Below are 26678 nucleotides of genomic sequence, written 5' to 3'. Positions count from 1 at the left end.
GTACGATACGTGAATGCCATCCTCCGACCGATAGTGCAGTCATATCGCCATTATATTTGCGAGGCTTTTGTCTTTATGAACGACAATTCGTGCCCCCATCGAGCACATCTTGTGAATGATTTCCTTCAGGATAACGACATCGCTCGACTATAGTGTCCAGCATGTTCTCTAGACATGAACCCTATCGAAGATGGTTCAAATGGCTCTGAGCACTATGACACTTAACTTCTGAGGTCATCAGTCCCCTAGAACTTAGAACTACTTAAACCTAACTAACCTGAGGACATTACACACACCCATGCCCGAGGCAGGATTCGAACCTGCGACCGTAGCGGTCGCGAGGTTCCAGACTGTAGCGCCTAGAACCGCTCGGCCACCCGGGCCGGCCTCCGAACATGTCTGGGCTAGGTTGAAAAGGTATGTTTATGTACGACGTGACCCACCAACCACTCTCAGGGGTCTACGCCGAATCGCCGTTGAAGAGTGAGACAATCTGAACCAACAGTGCCTTGATGAACTTGTGGATAGTATGCGACGACGAATACAGGCATACATCGATGCAAGAGGACGTGCTACTGGGTATTAGAGGTACCGGTGTGTACAGCAGTCTGGACCATCACCTCTGAAAGTCTCGTTGTATGGTGGTTAAGATGCAATGTGTGGTTTTCATGAGTAATAAAAAGGGCGGAAATGATGTTTATGTTGATCTCTGTTCGAATTTTGTGTACAGGTTCCTGAACTCTCGGAACCGCGGTGATGCAAAACCTTTTTTGATGTGTGTGGTGATACTAATATAAGCAAAAATTTCTATACGCAAACATTAGTATAAATTTGTGCATCTTTGAAAAGTTCGATGAGTGAAGAATGAAACTACTTCCACCGATGTACGTTAGTGGAAGATCTTGCCAAGAACCGTACATAGTTCTGATAACTACGTAAAATCAGTAAGCTTGTCCGTCATACTTGTATGGCAGTAGAAGAAACAAGAACGAAGAAGTTTTAAATTTCGCGTTTAAAAATCATTGATGCAAGAGGATCCTACAGACACACCATCGTTTGATAGTCGCACGGATTCCTATATGGGAGACACAGAGGAAGGTATCTCTGATCTTGAGAAGCAAGTGAGAGAACTGATAAAAAAAGTCTCCAAGTGGATGGAAACCCAATTCGGTTTTACAGAAAGTGCTTTTCGGCTTGACCCGTTATTCAGCTTGCATATATCGCAAATCACTCGCCTAGTGCCAAGTCCCAAGTGACTGGAAAAAATGCGGATGGCTCCAAGAAGGGTAAAGGAACGGACCCGCATAATTACAGACCAATATCCTTCCTGTCGGTTTGCTGCAGAATTCTCAACGTATTGTGAGTCGAGTATAATAAACTTCCCCGACACGGAAAAGCTTCTGTCTGCAAATCAGAAGGGATTCAGAAAACATCCTTCTTGCGAAACTCGGCTTGCCCTTTTCTCGCACGATATTTTGTAGACTATACAGACAAAAGTAATGTCCAACAAATGGGTCCCAGCTGGAGATGTGAAAGTCAAGGACAGTCTACTGGAAGAGGTCAGTGAATATGTCTACCTTGGCCAGATTATAAATATGAAGGGAGATAAGGCCAGAAATCTATCGACGCATCAAGCTTGGCTGGCAAGCATTTGGGAAGAATTCAACAGTATTCAGATCAAAAATGTCAGTAAATAAAAGAAAGCAATATTTGATCAGAGCATTCTTCCTGTGATGACGTATGGCTGCGAGACATGGACACTGAACACATTTACAAAAGGGAAACTTAGGACAGCACAGAGTGCCATGGAGAGATCAATGCTGGGCTATACAAGAAAGGATAGGAAAAGGGCAGATGACATCCGGTCTGTGACGAAGGTTAATGACATTTTACGTTCCTTGAAATGGCAATGGGCTGGCCACATCGCAAGAAGAAAAGACAACAGATGGACGAAGCTAGTACTGGAGTGGAGTCCGAGAGAGCAGTGGAGGCCTAGATGGAGACCACCAGACAGATGGGACACAGACATCAAGAAGATCGCTGGTAACACCTGGCAGAGAACTGCCCAAGACCGTCCCACTTGGAGAAGACTGCTGAAAGCCTACCTGAATCCACGGGCCGAAGAGGCCACATCATTTAATGATTAAATTGGCTGATGATGATGATGATGATGATGATGACAGACAGAGCAACAAGCAGATTCCATGATCCTAGATTTTCGGAAAGCGTTTGATAGAGTGCGGCGCTGTAGACTATTAGCAAGGGGTCCGACCATATAGAATAGGTTCCCAGAAGACTTCTGAAGTAACACAATACAGTATATTGTATTTGACGGCGTGTGTTCATCACAGGCAAGGGTATCGTCGGGAGAGCCCCAGGGAAGTGTCATTGGATAGCTCTTGTTCTCTGTATGGATAAATAATCTAACGGACAGGGTGAACAGGAATTTGCGGCTGTTTGCTGATGATACTGTTGTGGAACGTCCTCGCAGATTAAAACTGTGTGCCGGACCGAGACTCGAACTCGGGACCTTTGCCTTACGTGGGCAAGTGCTCTACCGACTGCGCTACCGAAGCACGACTCACGCCCCATCCTCGCAGCTTTAATTCCCCCAGTACCTCGTCTCCTACCTTCCAAACTTCGCAGAAGCTCTCCTGCGAATCTTGCAGAACTAGCACTCCTGGAAGAAAGGATATTGCGGAGACATGGCTTAGCCACAGCCTGGGGGATGTTTCTAGAATGAAATTTTCACTCTACAGCGAAGTGTGCGCTGATATGAAACTTCCTGGCAGATTAAAACTGTGTGCCGGGCAGAGACTCGAACTCGGGACCTTTGCCTTTCGCTGGCAAGTGCTCTACCAGCAGGAGAGATTGTGTGAAGTTTGGAAGGTAGGAGACGAGGTACTGGCGGAATTAAAGCTGTGAGGACGGGGCGTGAGTCGTGCTTGGGTAGCTCAGTCGGTAGAGCACTTGCCCGCGAAAGGCAAACGTCCCGAGTTCGAGTCTCGGCCCGGCACACAGTTTTAATCTGCCAGGAAGTTTCATGTCAGCGCACACTCCGCTGTAAAGTGAAAATTTCATTCTAGATACTGTTGTGTACGGACAAATGTCGTCTTTGAGTGACTATAGGCGAATATACACTCAAGCGCCAGTGAAACTGGTATAGGCACGCGTATTCAAATACACAGATATGTAAACAGGCAGAATACGGCGCTGCGGTCGACAGCGCCTACATAAGACAACAAGTGTCTGGCGCAGTTGGTGCATCGGTTACTGGAGCTACAGTGGCAGGTTATCAAGATTTAAGTGAATTTTAACGTGGTGTTATAGTCTGCGCACGAGCGGAGTGACACAGCATCTGCGAGGTAGCTATGAAGTGGGAATTTTCTCCTACGACCTTTTCATGGGTGTACCGCGAATATCAGGAACCCGGTAAAACAGCAAATCTCCGACATCGCTGCGGCCGGGAAAAGGTCCTGCAAGAACGGGACCGACGACGGCTGAAGACAATCGTTCAACATGACAGACGTGCAATCCTTCCGCTAAATTTCAAAGCTAGGACATTAACAAGTGTCTGCGGGAACCATTCAACGAAACATCATCAATATGGGCTTTCTGAGCCGAAGGCCTACTCGAGTACGCTTGATGACTACACGACACAAAGCTTGAAGGCTCACCTGGGCCAATCTACACCGACATGGACTGTTTATGACCTGGTCGGACGAGTCTCGTTTCAAATTGTCTTCAGCAGATGGATGTGTACGGGTATGGAGACAGTCTCATGAATCCAAAGACCCTGCGTGTCAGCAGGGGCTGTTCAAGCTGGTGGAAGCTCTGTAATGGTGTGGGACGTGTGCAGTTGGAGTGGTATGGGACACTTGGTACGTTTAGATACGACTCTGACAGGTGGCATCCATTCATGTCTATTGTGCGTTCCGACGGACTTGGGCAATTCCAGCAGGACGATGCGACACCCCACACGTCCGGAATTGCTACAGAGTGGCTGCAGCAACACTATTCGGAGTTTGTACACTTCTCCTGGCCACCAAACTCCTCAGACATGAACATCATTGAGTATATTTGAGATGCCTTGCCAAAGTGCTGTCCAGAAGAGATCTGCACCCCCTCATACTCTAACGGATTTATGGACATCCCCGCTGGATTCATGGTGTCAGTTCCCTGCAGCTCTACTTCAGACATAAGTGGAGTCCATGCCACATCGTGTTGCGGCACTTCTGCATGCCTGCGAGGGCCCTACACGATATTAGGCAGGTGTAGAAGTTTCTTTGGTTCTTCAAAGGGCCACACAACGCTTGGCCCTTTGAACATTTTGTTGTACGTAGTTATCCTCCTGCCTGTCCGTAAAAATACACGGTATTTAGAGGAAAATTGAAATCGCCGAAGTTCAGCTCAGGCTTTACTCGAATATTGTCGATTTGTAATGCGAAACTGGGGGATGTTGAAAAAATGAAGAATTTGGACAAGTGTGAGTAGAGGTCTAGGGCACATGAATTGATGATTGATGATCCCGTGCAAACTGAATTTTTATATATATATATATATATATGTTAAATGTGTAAACTGAATTATATTGCACGTTTAACATTGTCGATTTGTAATGCGAAACTGGGGGATGTAGAAAATGAAGAATTTGGCCAAGTGTGAGTAGGCGTCTAGGGGTCATGAACTGATGATCCTATGCAAACTATTATATCAGACTGGCCCACTGGCCCAGAAATACTAAAAGAAGTGAGTGTGGGGCTAAAGTTTACATACGTAGAGAGAGAAGATTTAATAAAATACATTTTATTAACTTACTAAAACACGACTACAACTTACATTTTATGTTTGCATACAATAATACTCGTCTATTATGTTTTTGATGGGTAATGAATGCAATGTGAGTTCCAATGGTAAAAAGAAATTTTTTGTTTTTTGTGTGACATGATAACCATCTAACAATTTTCATTTTTTTGTGCTGTGAAACTTTACAATTTCCCAAAGTTCATGTTTCTAGGTCTATGGGAAGAACGTCTAAGGTTTTCATGAGGGACCTTGCGAGTGTATCGTTAATTTCAATGACTTAGAACCTCAAATGTTGTACATCGGCAAGGGATCGTATTCGTCAGTATGTGACAAAAAGTTTAAATAGATATATCTACCAATTCCTGAGGAAAAGGGTTCTTAAAAGTTGGACAGACAGATAGACAGACAGACAACATAGCGATCCTACAAAGGTCACGTTTTATAGGTTAAGGTACAGAAACCCATAAACAATACAAATTTATCACATAGTGCTAGTAAACGCAGTTTCCAAAAAAAAAAAAAATTAAAAAAAGCGAAAGAAAAACGTACCAAATATCGCCTTAGTACTTCATGGAACATATATAAAATATGTTTCTATTCTTCATAAACAACTTAAGACTTTTCAGTAATAACAGAAAACTCTTGTTTCTGATCATGATGAAATGCGTTCTACTGAGTACAAAATAACAACGACAATTAAATTGTTTTTCAAGTTTCTGCACGTAATCTGTACTTGTATCGAATGTAAATGGTTTGGTTTCATAAAAGCGCAGAAGTTACACGGTCAACAAATTTTTACCACTTGTAAAATAAATTTATATTTTGTAAAGATATAAAATATACAATGGACTAACACTGAACGATGTGTGATTCTAACTATTTGCAAAAGAAACGAAAAAACATATAAAAACAAAGGGAAGACGATAGCTCCTAGTTTCTCCCTCAGACATTCATTTATTTTTCTTTCCATACCAATGGTAGTGTTGTGTACAGCTTCATGCGCAACAGTGAGGAAGGGTGACCACGGGGTGGCGTGGCAACTGTCGTCACAGGAAAGGTGGACGGGAGCAGAAATGATTAGCAAACAATATAATGCAACGAACAGAATAATTACTTAACTTGTATTTCTCCAAGCATACAGAGACTCATTACAAATGAAGCAGCAAGAAAAGAAGAGTCCAGCTATCACAGCATCAGCCAAGATAAGACTCTTTCAACTACAGCGTGAACTATCGTATCAATGCGATGATTCTCCATGAGCTAATGGGGCTGAGCGACTGCCGGCGGCTGTCTTGTATTGCAACAGCTGAGGGCGCTAGTAATACAGATCTACTGGAGGTGTGGGTCAGTGGACATGCACCACTGGGTCTGCCAGACCCTGTGCAACTAGTACCAGCATGAGACAGAAACTTACAATGTCGTTACCAACCTTTATACACCATGAGGCGGTGGTACTGACACAAGGTACCACAGCTACCAATTCTACACATAATCCTACCACTTAATACACCATTTTATGTACTATCCCAAAACTACTGAACAGTTGTTATGGTAGAGCGCAATTCCAGGTTTGTACCAGCGCCGAGCGCCATTCGCAGGCAAGACCTGTGTGTGGTGTCATTCTGTCCAGGTAGCACTGTCTGAGCTTGTTTATGTTCCAGTATGGATGGCCTAGGGAGATGTTTCTCACAGCGATTTTGTGTGTGTGCAGGACAGGGCAGCTGCTGTTGTCACAGGGAGCCACACTGGGGACGAAGAGTGTCAGGGTGGTCTGTTGAGATACAACGCAGCTGGCAGCCTCTGAACAGAGCAGCAGGCAGCTGGACATAGTGAAGGAAGAAGTTGTGGAGGATAACAGGGAGGCAGGCTGTTGGACTTACAGTTAAGGCTGGGGGCGGTTTGCTGTCAACACTGGGCATTATTGAGGTTTGGAGTAGTAGACAGTACTTTGCTTCATGAATCCAGGGAATGGAGTGCGGCCAAGAGTCTACTTTTGTTAACTGTGATGTGAGTTTGGCTCTCACAGTTAAAGCGAATTGCGGTGGTTGCGATCAGTGCGGCCTTTTAGTGTGTCTTTCTTGGGCAAATTAAATAACCAAGAGATCACAATTTTATAGCTATGGTGATGACCTGTACGACCTACTATATTATAGTGGGAAAATTTTATTTTATTTTTGTCTTAGTCAGTGAAATTTTAATCATCCCTTGTTGAGTCATACACTGTTTTGTTGTTCTCACTTACTGTGCCCAGAAGAGTTGAACTGGCGTATTCTACTGCAGAGTTTTGCTCTCTCGGTACTTGCTTGTGTAGTGTTAGCTAGAATGTTGTCTTTTCATTGGGCATATTTAGGGCTAGTGTATTCGCTAAAATTGATAATTCTGTTCTCTTGTTCTCTTTCTGCAGTTGTGCTTTAATATTTCTTGTTGTGTAATATTTCTTGCTCCGCTTATTTAAGACTGGTGAAATATATATGGGATAGTTATATTTTCATATCTTCTATTATGTTGGATACTAAATTTTGCATTTTAGTAAACTGAGCATTGAATACCTTACTTGTATCATCTTATGCATGCATTTGCAGTTGTTGAAATTGGTTAATAAATTATTTAAATATTATTAAGGCTATACGTTCGCACAACCACCAGCCAGTTTCCACTCCCAATTTTTCGTTCACCACAATGCAGTAGCAGTCACACACACACACACACACACACACACACACACACACATATATATATATATATATATATATATATATATATATATATATATATATATACGTTGATCTATTCGCAACAGATCCTAACGATAACTGCTTCAATATTTCTACGTATTAAGGCAGTTACAGCTTGTAAATACTTTATAACTGCCTTAATACGTAGTAATATATTGAAGCAGTCATCGTTAATATCTGTTGTGGATGGATCAACACACACACACACACACACACGTTATTCTATCCACAACAGATCCTCACGATGACTGCTTCAATATATTTCTACGTATTAAGGCAGTTACAGCTTGTACATACTTTATAAAATGCATGGCACGCAAATTCTGACTTTATTTACATAATATTCTGACAGGTTTGGGTCATAAACAATGTAACACAGTCCTGTAAGATAAACAAGACATCGTTTTGAATGTAACAACAGAACTATTACTTATAGCGAAAAATTAATCTGCAGCCAACACTACATATCGAAACTAAAAGTACCATTCATTTCGAACATTTGACAAATGATATTTGTATGGAAAGCAGCTAACTGAAGAGAACCAGTACGAGACATAGACTGACATTACAGGGCCTGAACTCATAGTAAATAATTAAAAGATCAAGGATTATGAAGATATTACATTCATAGCAGGATAAAGGTAACATTAATCATACATCCCGTAACAAAATTGTACTCCAACCAAACATTCCAAGAAGACTAAATAACAAACATTTAGAATTACATTACATTAGGGTTTTTTGCCTTACATAATTAATTACAACATCCTTTGTCATCGTAAAGGCTAAAGTGTAACAATGGTTATACCTGTTCTCATCGTTTCAAATGACAGTGACTGTGATAATTTCTGATTACGTTTGCTGAAAATATTTCAGATACTGGATTTAATAGTTAGTGTTACTTCACGGTCCTTTTTGCTTAAAAAATCTGTAAATTGACTTAATAGCAGGACTGGATATTTGCAGTATGTCTAATTAGTATTATCTTCATCCTGCTTATGAATGTAATGTCTTTGTATTCCTTGATCTTTGAATTGTTTACTGTGAGTTCTGGCCCTGTAATGCCAGCGTATGTCTTGTGATAGTTCCCTGCTGTTAGTTGCTGTTCACACAGATATCATACTTGTAATGTTTGATGTGAAAAATACTTACATTTTTGATACGTACATTGCCTGCAGATTAAATTTTCGACGTAAGTAATTGTTCTGCTATTATATTACAAATAATCTAGTGAACTTGTTGGTCATTTCTTTTCTAAATTTTGACATAATTTTCTTACAGGACCATGTACACGGTTTATGACCAAAACTGGTAGGAAAAAATATAAATTACGTCAGCATTTGTGTGTCATGTATTTTATAAAATGAATATGTTTCCCCAGAATTTTCTGCATTCGTCTCGATAGCCACAGGCTGTTGGCTCCGTGCTGTTAGGCGACTGTTGCACTCCTCTGAAGTTTTTTCAACGTGTATCTGGGTCCTGCATTCCCTGGAACTCGAATGTCCTTAGTTCACAATGTGCAACATATTTTTCCTCAAAAATCAGTAAAAGATTATACCCTCAATTACCTCTCTTCTAGTAAGCACTAATTTGGAATTGAAGTTTTTATTCTTGCATATTTGAAATTAATACTTCAGCAGGGAAATAAAATAACAGATGTAAATCATCTGTTGTAAAGTTCAGAAAAAATATACTTACAGTGAATCTGTTAAGTTTTTTCCTTAAATGTTGGATGGTAACTGTAAAAAATGGTGGCTAACATGGTTCTTTGATATAAGCTTAAGACTGACCACACTAAAAGTGACGAGTATAAACCACTTCGTCACCAATCTGTAGAATTCAGTTCAATACACCCAATGAAGATCGGCTCTCGTTTCTATTTCCTTCTAATATATTTTTTTCCTTTATATTACATCATTTTACATCTAATGGGTTATATATCTATAGCAGAAATGTTCCAATACAAATAAGTAAATCTGTAAACCGAAAGTACACTGTAAGTTTATTTTTATCCTCTTTACAACAATAATAAAGATTTTTACAATGTGGTATTGAATTCCTTGTTGTTTCTCCTTGGATTGTTGAGCATTACTGCTACTCAGGAACTGGGCATTCACTCTTCATTTGCCGGCCTTTAAGACTTGCTTCTATCCGTGGAGGACAGGACCATGGTGCTTGACGTAGCCGTAGGGCAGCACTGGCACATAGAGGTGGGGGTAGGCAGGCACAGGGCCGTGGATCACGGCGTGTGGCAGGGGCTCCAGCAGCACGCTGCGTTTCCCTTTCCCCTTGCCACCACCTCCGCCACTTCCAGTGCCTCCCCCACCACTGCTGCCACCCCCACCACTGCTGCCACCCCCACCACTTCCACTGCCACCTCCACCACTTCCACTGCCACCTCCACCACTTCCACTGCCACCTCCACCACTCTTGCCACCTCCGCCACTGCTGCCACCACCACCACCGCCGCCACCACCACCACCACTGCCACCACTGCTGCCACCGCTACTGCTGCCACCGCCACCTGACTGACCTTTACCTCCGCCACCTCCTTTCCCACCACCTTTACCTTGAAACATGATGAAGAACACAGGCGTTAGAAAGCTTTGAATACAATTACTTGTCTGGCATAAAACATTGTTTACAATAGAACACTGCAGCTTCTTAATATACATTGCTGGCCATTAAAATATTAAGTCCACTCCCTATATAACTGAAATATACTTATTGTCCTTATACAGTACAAAAGGAAAAATGCACGAAATTGTGAAGTTGTAGCTAATTTGGGATCCACAGTGAAACAATGAAAGCCAATTTTTGGAGGTTATTGCCCACTGAATGAATAGCCACTGTATATTTCTGTAAACATTTACTTCAGAATTACACTAACTCTATGTCACAGCATGACTGCTGTTCACCTGTGCTACCAATATCTGATATGTCACTGCAGAGTTACGACTGGGTGGCTACCTGGCACCTGGCATATCTACACAACAGTGTGCCACATCAGGGGGAATATAAAGAGTAGCCAAAGTGGTTCAAGTTAGTAGATGCTGTAGAGGAGACTATCGATTGTATAGTCCAAGGAAGCATTGTTGTTCAATCACCATCTGCTGATGCAGCCAATAACCCGAGTCAGTATCATTTAGTGGCCCTGCACCTAGCACAGTGCGCCTGAGGGTCGAGCAGGGCTGGCCTTCTGGTAAGAACGTTCCCTCCAGGCCACATTGTACTCTTCACAGCTGTTGCTGGGACACAGACCACTCGACGACAATGGATTCAACTCCCGTCCTCACTGCTGTGGTGGGAACTCGACCATTGCTGTTCAAATCTAACAAATGATTTGCAATGTGAACTTTGCTGACTTTGCTCCACACCCAACTGGTAAACCCTCAATCATGGAGCAAGGACGTTGGAACAACCTCTCTAACAAGCTAACACATGCTTCCACACCAATAGGGTGGATGGAACTTAATTCTGCTGGCTCTGCTACAACAGGGTGAGAAATTTACTGCACAGGCCAACAATGGCTAAACCCATCTGGGTCGAACTGTTCTTTGATGACAGATACACACATGCCATTACATGTTGCATCAGCTCTATGCCAGAATTCATCAATCATAGTACCATTGTTGTTGTTTTTCTGATCTTCAGTCGAGAGACTGGTTTGATGTAGCTCTCCATCCAACTGTATTCTGTGCAAGCCTCTTCATCTCTGAATAACTACTGCAACCTACATCCTTCTGAATCTGCTTAGTGTATTCATCTCTTGGTCTCCCTCTACGATTTTTAGCCCCCACGATTCACTCCAATACTACATTGGTGATCCCTTGTTGTCTCAGAACGTGTCCTATGAATCGACCCCTTCTTTTAGTCAGGTTGTGCCACAAATTTCTCTTCTCCAAAATTCTAATCAGCACGTCCTCGTTAGTTACATGATCTATCAGTCTAATGTTCAGCATTCTTCTGCAGCACCACATTTCGAAAGCTTCTATTCTCTTCCTGTCTAAACTATTTACAGTCCATGTTTCACTTCCATACATGGCTACACTCCACACAAATACTTTCAGAAAAGACTTCCTGCCACTTAAATCTATACTCGATGTTAACAAATTTCTCTTATTCAGAAACGCTTTCCTTGCCATAGCCAGTCATTTCTACTTCGACCATCATCAGTTATTTTGCTCCCCAAATAGCACAACGCATCTACTACTTCAAATATCTCATTTCCTAATATAATTGCCTCAGTATCACCTGATTTAATTCGACTACGTTCCATTATACTCGTTTAACTTTTGTTGATGTTCATCTTATATTCTTCTTTCAAGACAGTGTCCATTCCATTCAAATGCTCTTCCAGGTCCTTTGCTGTCTCTGACAGAATTAGAATGTCATCGGCAAACGTCTAAGTTTTATTTCTTCTCTCTGACCTTTAATCCCTACTTCAAGTTTTTCCTTTGTTTCCTTTATTGCTTGCTCAATATACACATTGAATTACATTGGGGATAGGCTTCAACCCTGTCTTACTCCCTTCTCAACCACTGATTCCCTTTCTCGGCCCTCGACTCATAACTGCCATCTGTCTTCTGTACAAACTGTAAATAGCGTTTCGCTCCCTGTATTTTACCCCTGCCACCTTCAGAATTCGATAGTGAGTATTTCAATCAACATTGTCAAAAGCTTTCTCTAAGTCTACAAATGCTGGAAACGTAGGTTTGCCTTTCCTTAATCCATCTTCTAAGCTAAGTCATAGGGTCAGTACTGCCTCGCGTATTCCAACATTTCTACGGAATCCAAACTGATCTTCCCTGAGGTCAGTTCTACCAGTTTTTCCATTCGTCTGTAAGGAATTTGTGTTAGTATTCTCCAGCCATGAATTATTAAAATGATAGTTTGGCAATTTTAACACCTACCAACACCTGCTTTCTTTGGAATTGGTATTATTACATTTTTCTTGAAGTCTGATGGTATTTCTCCTGTCTCATACATCTTGTTCACCAGATGGTAGAGTTTACTCATGGGTGGCACTCCCAAGGTTATTAGTTCTAGTGGAATGCTGTCTACTCCTGGGGCCTTTTTTGGCTTACATCTTTCAGTGCTCTGTCAGATTGTGGACAGAGTATCCTTTCTCCCATTTCATCTTCATCTACGTCATCTTCCATTTCCATAATATTGCCCTCAAGTACAGCTACCTCGTACAGACCCTCTACATACTCCTTCCACCTTTCTGCTTTCCCTTCTTTGCTTAGGACTGGTTTCCCATCTGACCTCTTGATATTCATTCAGGTGGTTCTGTTTTCTGCAAAGGTCGCATGGCTCTACATCCTTACATTTGTTTTTTAGCCATCCTTGCTTAGCCATTTTCCACTTCCTGTCGTTCTCATTTTTGTTTGCTTCGTTTACTGCATTTCATATTTTCTTCTTTCATTAATTAAACTAAATAGCTCTTCTGCTACCCAAGGATTTCTACTAGGCCTCATGCTCTTTCCTAATTCATCATCTGCTGCGTCACTATTTCATCTCTCAAAGCTATCCATTCTTCTTCTATTGCATTTCTTTCCTCCGTATTTGTCAATCGTTCCTTAATGGTCTCTCTGAAACTCTCTACAACCTCTGGTTCTTTCAGTTTATCCAGGTCCCATTTCCTTACATTGATACCTTTTTGCAGTTCTTCAGTTTTAATCTACAGTCCTTAACCAATAAATTGTAGTCAGAGTCCACATCTGCACCTGGAAATGTCTTAAAATTTAAAAACTGGTTCCCAAATCTCTGTCTTACCCTTATATAACCTATCTGAAATCTTCCAGTGTCTCCATGCCTCCTTCGCGTATACAACCTTCTTCATGATTCTTGAACCAAGTGTTAGCTATGATTAAGTTATGCTCTGTGCAAAATTCTACCAGGCGGCTTCGTCTTTCATTCCTTACCCACATTCCATATTCACCTACTACGTTTACTTCTCTTCCTTTTCCTATTATCGAATTACAGTCACACATGACAAATAAATTTGCGTCTCCTTTAACAACCTGAATAATTTCCTTTATCGTATCATACATTTCTTCAGTCTCTTCATAATCTGCAGAACTAGTAGGCATATAAACTTGTACTACTGTTGTAGGCGTGGGCTTTGTGTCTATCTTGGCTACAAAAATGCTTTCATTATGTTGTTCGTAGTAGCCTATCTGTGCTCCTATTTTTATTCATTATTAAACCTACTCCTGCATTACCCCTATCTGATGTATTTATAACCCTGTATTCACCTGACCAAAAGTCTTGTTCCTCCTGCCACCGAACTTCACTAATGCCCACTGTATCTAATTTTAACCTATCCATTTCCCTTTTTAAATTTTCTAACCAACCTGTCCGATTAAGGGATCGTACATTCCAGGCTCCGATACGTAGAACATCAGTTTTCTTTCTACTGATAGCGGGTGGTAAGTAGAGGAGGCATACCAGCCTTTTTGCAGCGATTGTCAGATGTTTCCCGTCGGTTCGAAATGGGCTGGCCAGAGCAACAGTGGAACTGTATGTATATCAAGGTGTGTCAGGGCGCAAGGGCAATATACTGATACTACATGATTTTTATGAAAATAAAGCTCTTTTTTACTATTTATACATACCTCATAGTAAAACATATCTGTATTGCTCCAGACTAAATCCCCTGAAAATGCCTTAATGTATATGGCGTAATGTGTGGAACATAAATAAATATAGATTGCAGCAAGAAAAAGGCTTTTAAATTTAAAAAACGTATAAATAAATAGGTGGTCAATGGAAAACATGTCAGTGAATTGTCACAGCTATGAAATATGAAACTTTAGTGTAGTTGATATTTACAGCATTGCATTACGATCTGTCAGACTGAAAATCCACTGGAAGCTGTGTACGATAATAATTTTGATAGCAAGAACATATTTCTCTACCAAGTCAGAAAATATGTAATATACGTCCATAGTGTCACCATGATGTCAGTTGACAACATAGCGAAGTATAATCTGATCTAGAAACACAATTAATCTATTTTTTACACTTGGTGGTTGTTTTAGCTAAACAGACATCTTGTGACATAGATATTCATTGTTAGGTTGGAGCCACAATAATTGTTAATCGTACAACATTGTTTAATACTTAGTGTAAGGAACTACTGTATTAGCGCTGCCATCTCACCATGGACATCAGGGTTGGAAGATGGATCTATAAATAAATCACTATCCAAGTATAAATAAAAAGCTGTATAAGCTGTCTGATGAACAGTTATAAAACAAACATACCTAAAATTATGTTTGTGATTTTCTTCAGTAAGGATTTTTAGCTCGATTATTTCATTAAGGAAATAAAAATGCAAATTTTTCACTAATGACAATGTTACTTAAACGGTTACTAACAAGCAGTACTTGAAATTACGAAATGACTGAGTATTTTATTGCATGTCGTCCCTGTTACGTGCAGCTACGCAACACTCACCTCCAGCGTCCACCAACACCACAACCACAGCAGCCACCAACAGGACCGACACCTGTCACACGGAAAGAGGATTGATTATACATAAGTGACACGTCTCTCCAGAAAACACAGTATCAGTAATGGCTACTACTAGTCTACAGGGCAAGGTGTTGTTGTATAGGAAATCTCAAAGACGACAATGTCCTTGTAGGATTTAATGCCAAAAACCCAAGTTGGACACAAGTTCATATCAATAAGAGTAAAGACATAGAATATAATTTAGTAATAAGCAAAGCATAGGCAACAGCTGTAACAACCCGTTCTCCTCCCAACAATGTGGATCACTTCCAGCGGGTGTTACAGCAGGACGCTTTGCAGCATCTACCATTCGAATTTTGGGAATTCGTAAGTTGATTACCAACAGAAGCACTGCAATAGCATTGCACTTGCGATTTTTATTAGTACTTTCTTCTTCATACAATTCCATATTGTGTGCCACTAAACAACTCTTTAAGAGAAAAGCAGTTCTCGTAAAATTATTTACAAGGAACACACTACAGGAATTGATTGTAATATAATACTAAGAGCGTGACAGGGCAAGAAAGTTCACACAAGAGAGCTTGAATAGGAATGATGCTAGTACACAGCCGGCCGGAGTGGCCGAGCGGTTCTAGGCGCTACAGTCTGAAACCGCGCGACCGCTATGGTCGCAAGTTCGAATCCTGCCTCGGGCATGGATGTGTGTGATGTCCTTAGGTTAGTTAGGTTTAAGTAGTTCTAAGTTCTAGGGGACTGATGACCTCAGCAGTTAAGTCTCATAGTGCTCAGAGCCATTTGAACCATTTTGCTAGTACACAGGGCTAGTTGCCTCCCGTATACACTAGCATTGTTGACACGGCAAGATACTTTCAACATTGTTAACACCAATGAATATGCTCTCCTGTACCATATTAAGCTACATATCTTGAATGACATTTTCACCCTGTAGCGGAGTGTGCGCTGATATGAAACTTCCTGGCAGATTAAAACTGTGTGCCAGACCGAGACTCGAACTCGGGACCTTTGCCTTTCGCGGGCAAGTCTCTGTCCGGCACACAGTTTAAATCTGCCAGGAAGTTTCATACCTATATATCTTACTGGGAGACAAAAAGTAGCAGGAACGACAACAATAAGTCGCTTAACATCAAAACTGGGAATGACACATCAGTGACTGAAAGGATTCTCCTGTCTAGTTAGCAGGATTATTATAGAGCTTCAGCTTTTTGTATTATCTCCACCAAAAACAAATAATACACATATGGCTGTGTGTAAAGAGAAATTTCAGTAAAAACAAATGACTGTATAGGAAAGATTTATTATTGTATAATTACATACAAAGAACTTAATCCTGTATGTCATCCTTTCAAGTCATTTGTCTTTTTTTTTAGTGCATATCATTTGTTTCATTTATTATTCTGTGTTCTCCTTTCTCCTGGCGCTCAACTGTTCGGATGCAAATATCATTTGATGAATTCTATTTTAATACTAGGGACACAGTTATTCAAATATGTTTAAAGAGATTTATTGACAAACTCATTTTCTTTAATATGTGATATCATTTGTATCAGATGATATCAGTTGCACAAAATGTTGTGACAGGGATATTTAGTGGTTAAAACGACTGTGCATCAGCCGAGCACCTTCGTTAATCATTTTTTTCATTTTTCACAAACAAATTGTTTTCATACAGAACGAACTCCAGTTATATTAACATTTCATTTCATCAGAATTATAATAGGGCTGTCTGGCTAGTAGCCTAGCTGCGAGTCAACTAATGATGTGACCGCACCCACGTGGGCAGCATTGTAAGAACCATCCTTCGGCACCTTAGTCAACTTGGGGCCGAAAGAAGCAATAGGTGTGATTAGTGGGGAAGGAGTGAAGGGTGAAAATGTCTACAACATTAAAATCAGATTACAGAGGATGTTGAATGCAGCAGATACATCTCTCTTTGTACCATCAGTCTTCTGAGTGGTTTGATGTGGCCCATCACGAATTCCTCTGGTCTGACAACCTCTTCATGTCATAGTAGCACTTGCGCTCTACGACCTCAGTTATTTGACAGATATAGTCCAATCTCTGTGTTCCCTTGAGGTTTTTAGCCTGTGCAACACCCCCTAGACCATAGGAGCTATTCTTTGTTGTCTTAACACATGTCCTATCACCCTGCCGTCCTTCTTATCAGTAATTTCCACACGTTCGCTCCACACTTCCTTCCCTCGCCCATTGTTTTCATGTATCAAAGCACCAAATTTTCATCACCCTCTTGTACCACCACATCTCAAGCACTTTGCTTATCTTCTTTCCTACAGTTCCCACAGTCCATGACTCACTTCCATACAACGTAGACTAGGGTGACAATAGCCATGTGACACCTCTTAAAACGTGTCGATCCTTCTTCTGCATGGCATAGTGCAGCAACTAGACGTGGTATGGTCACAAGTCATTGGAAGTTCCCTGCTGCCTCTATGGCCATCTATAATCGCGAAGGTGTTGATGGTGCAGGATTTTTTGTACAGACTGCCCTCTAGATTATGTCTCATTAATGTTGGAGCAGACAAAAAGGAATACAAACGACTCAAAAATGATATCGACAGGAAGTGGAAAATGGCTAAGCACAGGTGGCTAGAGGACAAATGTAAGGATGTAGAGGCTTATCTCACTAGGGGTAAGATAGATACTACCTACAAGAAAATTAGAGAGACCTTTGGAGAAAGGAGAGCCACTTGCATGAATATCAAGAGCTTTGATGGAAACCCAGTTCTAAGCAAAGAAGAGAAAGCAGAAAGGTGGAAGGAGTATATAGAGATCTATACAAGGGCAATGTACTTGAGGACAATATTATGGAAATGGAAGAGGATGTAGATGAAGATGAAATGGGAGATATGACACTGCGTGAAGAGTTTGACAGACCACTGAAAGACCTGAGTCGAAACAAGGCCCCCGGAGTGGACAACATTCCATTAGAACTACTGACAGCCTTCGGAGAGCCAGTCCTGACAAAACTCTACCATCTGGTGAGCAAGATGAATGAGGCAGGCGAAATACCCTCAGACTTCAAAAAGAATATAATAATTCCAATCCCAAAGAAAGCAGGTGTTGACAGATGTGAATATTACCGAACTATCAGTTTAATAAGTCACAGCCGCAAAATAATAACACGAATTCTTTACAAACGAATGGAAAAACTGGTAGAAGCCGACCTCGGGGAAGATCAGTTTGGATTCCGTAGAAATGTTGGAACACGTGAGGCAATACTGACCCTACTACTTATCTTAGGAGAAAGATTAAGGAAAGGCAAACCTACGTTTCTAGCATTTGTAGACTTAGAGTAAGCTTTTGACAACACTCACTGGAATACTCTCTTTCAAATTCTAAAGGTGGCAGGGGTAAAATACAGGGAGCGAAAGGCTATTTACAATTTGCACAGAAAGCAGGTGGCACTTATAAGAGTCGAGTGACATGAAAGGGAAGCAGTAGTTGGGAAGGGAATGAGACAAGGTTGTAGCCTCTCCCCGATGTTATTCAATCTGTGTACTGAGCAAGCAGTAAAGGAAACAAAAGAGAAATTCAGAGTAGGTATTAAAATCCATGAAGAAGAAATAAAAACTTTGAGGTTCGCCGATGACATTGTAATTCTGTCAAAGACAGCAAAGGACTTGGAAGAGCAGTTGAACGGAATGGACAGTGTATTGAAAGGAGGGTATAAGATGAACATCAACAAAAGCAAAACGAAGATAATGGAATGTAGTCGAATTAAGTCGGGTGATTCTGAAGGAATTAGATTAGGAAATGAGACACTTAAAGTAGTAAAGGAGTTTTACTATTTGGGGAGAAAAATAACTGATGATGGTCGAAGTAGAGATGATATAAAACGTAAACTGACAATGGCAAGGAAAGCGTTTCCGGAGAAGAGAAATTTGTTAACATCGAGTATTGATTTAGGTGTCAGGAAGTCGTTTCTGAAAATATTTGTATGGAGTATTGTTTGGACAAGAAGGGAATAGAAGCTTTCGAAATGTGGTGCTACAGAAGAATGTTGAAGATTAGGTGGGTAGATCACGTAACTAATGAGGAGTTTTTGAATAGGATTGGGGAGAAGAGAAGTTTGTGGCCCAACTTGACTAGAAGAAGGGATCGATTGTTAGGACATGTCCTGAGGCATCAAGCGATCACAAATTTAGCATTGGAGGGCAGCGTGGAGGGTAAAAATCGTAGAGGGAGACCAAGAGATGAATACACTAAGCAGATTCAGAAGGATGTAGGTTGCAGTAGGTACTGAGAGATGAAGAAGCTTGTGCAGGATAGAGTAGCATGGAGAGCTGCATCAAACCAGTCTCGGGATTGAAGACCTGAACAAAACAACAACAACAATTATTTTATTTATGTTTTATTTATTTTATTTTTATCTATTTATTTTATATATATTTATATTTATTAATTAATTATTAATTGATCAAATAATTTAATTGATGGAATTAGTTTTCCAACATCTAAAAAATTATTGAAAAGTATGAAACAGATGAAACGCTTTTTAACTTGTGGCATCCAGAGTTCAAAAACAGAGAAAGTAGGATGGAAAGCTAAGAAAGAATTTTTTATTTTAGAGTGTGACCGCATCCTCTATTTCGGCTTGCTAAGAAGCTGCTTAGATGTTTCCAAATGTCAGATGTCTTTGACGATAATCTTTGATGCCGCGCAAAAAAGGGGTACTACTCTGTCGGCATATTTTTCGACACATTTCAAGATTGCAGATGACTACTTGTTATTATGCTCTGCAGTTGCTAGTACCACAATTGCATTGTTTGCGCGTTTGGAAGGAAAGCAGCGGCAAAAATGAAACATACTTGGATGAAGCCGTAGGTCTTACGTCGAGATAATAAAAGCGTTCAGCAAAATTTGTGACGAGAGTTGCAAGTGGAGGAAGTCAAGTCTTAATACATAAATTACTTATGAATGGATTTCAGTATTTGCTCAGTAAAGTGACTTCTCATATTACAATTCAGAATACTCTCTTGAGAAGTGCTATACGTGCAGAAGACAGGCGAACTGTGACACAGGGATTTCTTGATACAGGAGAGAGGTACTCTAGCTTACAACACAACACTCGAACTTCTCATTGCACATTAACCAAAATAATTCCATAAAGGTGCGAAGTGATTTATAAAGCACTGAATGGGGCATATGTGAAGGTAAATTAATGTTCAGTATACTATATGGATAATAAGAACAATTTTTATTTTTTAATAATTTAATTAATAGAATTAGTGTTCCAACAACTACAAAATTATTGAAAAGTATGAAACAGATGAAGCGCTTTTTAACATTTAGCATCCAGAGTTCAAAAACAGACAAAGTAAGATGGAAAGCTAAGACAGAACATTTGATTTTAGAGTGTGACCACACGCTTTATTTCGGCTTGCTGAGAAGCTGCCTGGATGTTTCCAGATGTAGAGATGGATGGCTGTAGCGGTGATTGTGGACATGAAGTCGCTTGCAGCATATTCCACCTGCCCGTCGACACACAATTAATTGCATGCACTGCGTCCCTTTCTCAACCCCCACCCTAGTCGAAGCAAGTTTATTAAAAGAAAAAGAGTCGAAGGAACAAACCAACTCTGAAGCCATGTTTACAAAGTCACTATAGTGACGTCAAATAGCTGTAGTGATGCCAGCGCTCGAAGCGGTTACATTTCACATTGCAGTGAACAATAGACGAACGACTTTTATAATCAACTCTACGGGGAGGCCCTAGATTTGATCATATTTATTTGACGCTTAGCAGATTCTCTGCGGTGAGGGCCAATATGAAGAATCGAAGCAGGAAAGTTGCAATCTGATGTGACTTTCTATGGGAAAATGTGAATCGTTCTTTCTCGGATATGATGGCAGTTTATAGAGACCGAAACTGTATCCCGAAGACCATGGCAGAGCCGACGCTTTGTGACATCAGAAAAAGAGGACCGCTATTTGGCTGTAAAGGCACGTCGGTACCGCCTCAGTATTGCACGGCATCTCACCTCGCAGTATCCACTGGACGTGTTTTATCGAGACAAACGGTGTACAGAAGGCTTCAAGGGAGTGGGCTTTACTGTCGGAGACCTGCTGTATGTCTACGTCTGACAGGTCTCGACAGAAGAGAACGTCTACGGATAGAGTCGTTAGCATGTCACCTGGACGGTCGAACAGTGGACCAATGTTCTTTTCACAGATGAGTCCCGATTTGGTCTGGAGAGTGATTCACGACGGATTCGTATCTGGAGGGCACTTGGAACACGGTTTTGGCATCCAAACATTGTGGAAAGAGACTGAAATCGAGGATGATCCCTTATGGTGTAGGCATGGATTATGTTGGCCACTGATCGCAATACTTTTATTAAAAATTTCAGTCGGTTTCGTTCAAACAGCAACCATCTTTGGACCATACACGCTGAAATGTGATTACAATATAGAGAATGGTCAGAAAAAGTCTGAGAAGCATGTAAGAGTGTTGCAGGTTCTAACAATCCTACCACAACAAAGATCAAAAATTAATTATGATTGTAGTGTTGATCACGTTGCTAAATATTGTATTTTCGGGCAACAACAAAGTTATATTATGTGGCAGGTGTCATAAGAGCACAGTTAATAAAGTAATTTCTTGAAATAATGGATAAACTAGTCACTCATCTTTTCGTGTTTCCCACGCTGGTCTCGTTGTGAACTCATGGCTCAATCGTCGAAAATCTAGGTAGTGATGATTCCAAACTCGAATGCAAAGAGGCCTAGGTGTTATTCTGTCATGTTCAAAAGTTTTATAGATGTGTTTCATAAACCATTCTTGAAGATTAAACTTTTGCAAGCTAGGACAATGGTGATGTAAAAAAGTAATCCGCACTCCGAACTTAAGTTACACTTCTTTTTTTATTACTTTTGTTGCAATATCACGTAACTCGCTCCAAAATATCACTTCACAATATAAAACATAATTGAAAATATCTTCCTCACTGTTAAAGTTCACATTTCATAAACTGACTACAATTTGCGTCTTTTTAACATGACGACCAAAACTTGACTCTCTAATAACCGCTTACGCGACAAAAATCAGAGTTACAAGTACGTCAAAGATCATAGCGACAAAAGAAAGAATACACGTAAGAATAATATCATTGCAATATATACATATCGACGTATCGAAGTACCTCTACATTAATGAACTCAAATCTGAATGTTGTCACAGAAATACGTTAACTATTTCACAGAAAAACAGTAGAATATTGGTGGTATCGAGAGGTTGAGGTGAGGTGCCGTAATGGTTACGTAATTCAAGTACCATTATGAAACAAATCTATAAAACTTTTGAATATCGCAGAATAACACCTATGCCTCTTTGCATCCGAGCTTGGAATCATCACTACCTAGATTTTCGACGATTGAGCCATGAGTTCACAACGAGACCAGCGTGGGAAACACGAAAATATTAGTGCCTAGTTTATCCATTATTTCAAGAAATGACTTTATTAACTGTGCTCTAATGACACCTGCCACATAATATAACTTTGTTGTTGCCCGAAAATACAATATTTAGCAACGTGAGCAACACTACAATCATAATTAATTTTTGACCTTTGTTGTGGTACGGTTGTTAGAAGTCGTGCTTAGAAATAATTGTTCAGAAATAAATTCGACACGATGCGCCGCTTCAGAGTTAGTTAGCATTCGCAAATTCAAGCGGCCCGCCAGACTGCATATATTCAGCGACGCATTTGCTGGGCAGAATTGCAACCTTAAGGCGTGGGGATGGATTATGTTGGCCACTCGAACATCTCTTCATGAAATTGTACGGCTGAATCAGCAAGATTTAACTGCTGTCATGTGTCGCGACGAGATCTTGCGACCCCATGAGAAATTGTCGAGAAATGCTGTTGACCTCATATGGTACGGGTGGTAATTTTCTTGGAAACAGAAGATATTGCACCCATGGTGTGGCCTGACCGCTCTCCCGATTTGAATCCCATAGAGTGTGTCTGGGATGCACTGTGGAGACAGGCTGCAGCACGTCAGCACCCACTAACCACTCTCCAAGAATGCGAGCAGCTCTGCAGGAAGAATGGGCGTCATTGCCTCAAAATGAAACTGAAGACGTCATTCAAAGCATGCCCTGTCGTTTTCATGCCTGTACTGCCGCTAGAGGTGGTCGCACCCATACTGAGCAGAACATGTGTGCTAATCCGGTAATTTGAAAAAAAAAAAAAAACATTTTTGTCTACCGTTATGCATGTTGCAGTTGTTTGCGTTCTGTGTTCTTCACATTGTTTCTACTTTACTATCACCTTCTAACATCCTGCGTGGTGTTTGTTTGTTCTAAGTCGTGTCTCCCTACCACTTTCGCGCAACGACGCTCTGAGTGTGTTTCTTAGGGAATTGACTAGTTTGAACCTGGGACCTGTTGCTGGTAAGGAGACGCCAGACCACACATGACATGTAGAGTTCAGAAGAGTTCAGTGAGACTAGCGATGATATAATCAAATACTTAATGATTTCAGCGTCAGCTCCATTGCACTCCCTGCAAAAGAATCTTAATACTAACTAAATTTAGTGGAAGGGGTTCAAGGCTTTCCTATTTTTAGTTAGCTGGTAAAATAACGTCGAAAAAGCAGTTAAGTTTGCCACTGGGATTTTTATTCTACTCACAAAACATTGTTTATAAATTCCACTATTGATGAAATGAAATATTTTAAAACAGGATGATAAAAACCAACTATGTTCAAGAAAAATGTGAATAAATATTCCCTGAATGGGTGTTCAAGTTCTACAATGGATCGAAGGACGACCTATGCCATACCACATCTATAATCTAGGTTTAAATTAAGTTTCATAAAAGAGAAAACTATTTAAAATTGTCTACAGTGACCCTCAATTATCTTTAATTACTTATTTAACTTGTCATAAATTACAGTGGCTGATGTGGCTTCTCAATAATTATATAACAGAAAAATCATCGCATTTCAGATTTTAACTTCTAGTAGCAAATGTGAATACCATTAAATTTAATTGACGATCGATACTAGTATTGCGTAAAAAGGGGATGTAACAGATGAGACTTCTGCAGTTCTGAGTGAAGCCTTATGCGCTCTTATACGGCATTGCATGCATTTATTACCTTGTCGGTGGTTAGTCAGCGTCAGGGGGCGGCGGGCGCCGTAGCTCCACACACCTTGCCGTCTCGTAAGCAACTCTCTAACTTCTCCTTACTACAATTTACCGAAGTTGGTTTAAGAAAAATGCATCTGGCTATGTTTTCAACTGACCAATCAGCGTCTCAATGTTAACCTTAAGCTCCGCCTACAACAATTCTGTCTATCCAATGAGAAACGTTATACTTTTCGCGGTGGGTCAATGTTTTTAATGTTTGCTACGTAACAGAGACGCGTATAGTCTCACGCAAAAACTTGCCACTGGTGTGGCCCTTTTATAGTAAGATCTATACTGTTCTTCTGGAGGGCTCTATCTTTTAACATGGGCCAGGGGCTGCTCTTGGCAATCGGCCAGCGATGTGGGTGTCCGTCCCTTATCGTAGGGTCTTCTAGCTTACACGACTCTGCTCTCGGCTTCTCGTTTCTCCCCTCGGAACTGAGTCTGTTTCACGGTGGGAAGGTATGACATGCATTTAGGCGTTCTTGTGTTAGTCTGTCGTATTACATTTGGTCACTCGTTGATCGTAGTACTTTGGTTAATTTAATGTCAGGATTTATTCGGAGCTATGTGACATACTGCCGGATTTGCTATCATGTCAGGGTTTTCATGGAAGATGTTGGATTTGCCTGACACCGTACAACCTGTGTATACTGTTCTGTGGCAAAATAAACGCAACCATGCAAAATTTCCGTTTGTTGCTTTAATTTTGGACACCAGTGTCTTTGCAACGTTCGCGTTTTGAAAATAACACGTTTTCGGTGACTCTGTAGTTCATTTGAAGAGGACAAGCCGAAAAATCAGTGCCAGAGAGAAACAAACGCAGACACTCACCACTGTTGCCTGTAATGCAGGAGGATCTGCAACGAATTGACGCATGGTGCAGGGAATGGCAATTAAATCTCAATGTAGACACGTGTTATGTTCTGCGAATACATAGAAAGAAATTTCCTTTATCATTTAGCTACAGTATAACAGGGCAGCAACTGGAAGCAGTTAATTCCATAAATTATCTGGAATTAGGCATTAGGAGTGATTTAAAATGGAATGATCATATAAAGTCGGTAAAGCGGATGCCAGGCTGAGATTCATTGGAAGAATCCTAAGGATATGCAATCTGAAAAAAAAGGAAGTAGGTTACAATACACTTGTTCGCCACTGCTTGGATATTGCTCCCCAGTGTGGGATCCGTAGGAGATAGGGTTGATAGAAAAGATAGAGAAGATCCAACGGAGGGCAGCGCGCTTCGTTACAGGATCATTTAGTAATCGCGAAGGCGTTACGGAGATGATGGATAAACTCCAGTGGAAGACTCTGCAGGAGAGACGCTCAGTTGCTCGATACGGGCTTTTGTTAAAGTTTCAAGAACATACCTTCACCGAAGAGTCAAGCAGTATATTGCTTCCTCCTACGTATATCTCGCGAAGAGACCATGAGGATAAAATCAGAGAGATTAGAGCCCACATAGAGGCATACCGACAATCTTTCTTTCCACGAAAAAAAAAGTGTGAAATCTTATGGGACTTAACTGCTAAGGTCATCAGTCCATAAGCTTACACACTACTTAACCTAAATTATCCTAAGGACAAACACACACACACCCATGCCCGAGGGAGGACTCGAACCTCCGCCGGGACCAGCCGCACAGTCCATGACTGCAGCGCATTAGACCGCTCGACTAATTTCTTTCCACTAACAATACGACACTGGAATAGAAGGGAGAACCGATAGAGGTACTCAAAGTACCCTCCGCCACACACACCGCCAGGTGGCTTGCGGAGTATCGATGTAGATGTAGATGTAGATTTAGATGATAACTTTTGCTTCCTATCCAAGCCATCCCTATGTAGCGATCTAGCTTGCCTCGTTGCGAAAAGTTTAAGCAAGAGACAGGTGAAAATAACGAAAACACAGACGGTATGACTTACCAGCAGCTTCATGTTCGTCAGATTGTTGCCCATGATTGACCAGCGGACACATTTATATGCTCCAGGACGCGGTACGTCCTTGAGGTAGCCTGCATAGAAAAAGTTTTTGTTGTCATTTCCAAGTCACACAGGAGCGATAGCCGCAAAGGAAGGTTGGAATGCAATACCGGAAAAAGTCTTCGGTCCAGCTGCAAAAATCATCGAAACAGGTACCGTTACTGGGGTTACCTTGTAGTAGGTAGTTGTCAGTGCTTTTCCTAGCGTTACATTGTTGTGGTCAGTGGGAACGTAATTGCTGCCGCGTTTTGCGGTTGACGAGTCGAGCCCCTAGTGGGTCTACTACCCTGCATTACAATCGTGCCTCTCTCGCTGGTTCAATTGCGGGGTATTTTCTCGAGCGCAATTTTTGAAACCATTTTTATGGAGATTAAAACAGCGAGATCAATGGAATATTTAAAATTAAAACAGTCTTGATCGCAATAGTACTTTTATTAAAAATTTCAATCGGTTTCGGTCAAACAGCAACCATCTTTGGACCGTATGCACTGAAAAG

At 41.0% G+C, this 26678-nt stretch overlaps 1 protein-coding gene across 1 annotated transcript; it reads right to left on the bottom strand.

The window, feature by feature from the left end:
* Window positions 1-9688: 9688 nt before the first annotated feature.
* On the bottom strand, window positions 9689-26158 carry LOC126106154 (loricrin-like). The gene is made up of 3 exons (XM_049912395.1): window positions 26126-26158; window positions 15006-15057; window positions 9689-10110 (listed from the first exon to the last, which is right to left on the bottom strand). The coding sequence occupies exons 1-3, from the start codon at window positions 26156-26158 to the stop codon at window positions 9689-9691; spliced, it is 507 nt and encodes a 168-aa protein (XP_049768352.1).
* Window positions 26159-26678: the final 520 nt, after the last annotated feature.

This window comes from Schistocerca cancellata, chromosome 10, assembly GCF_023864275.1.
Source record: "Schistocerca cancellata isolate TAMUIC-IGC-003103 chromosome 10, iqSchCanc2.1, whole genome shotgun sequence".
Lineage (NCBI taxonomy): Eukaryota > Metazoa > Arthropoda > Insecta > Orthoptera > Acrididae > Schistocerca > Schistocerca cancellata.
Note: the sequence above shows the minus strand (reverse complement) of the source record. Positions and strands in the feature narration are given on the sequence as shown.

What these genes read in the sequence shown, in the direction of transcription:
- LOC126106154 (XM_049912395.1), bottom strand. Translation starts at nt 26,158, where the DNA reads ATGGGCAACAATCTGACGAACATGAAGCTGCTG. An exon ending in TGACGAACATGAAGCTGCTG is followed by an intron (nt 15,058 to 26,125) that starts GTAAGTCATACC and finishes TCCGTGTGACAG; the next exon opens with GTGTCGGTCCTGTTGGTGGC. An exon ending in GGTGTTGGTGGACGCTGGAG is followed by an intron (nt 10,111 to 15,005) that starts GTGAGTGTTGCG and finishes TCATGTTTCAAG; the next exon opens with GTAAAGGTGGTGGGAAAGGA.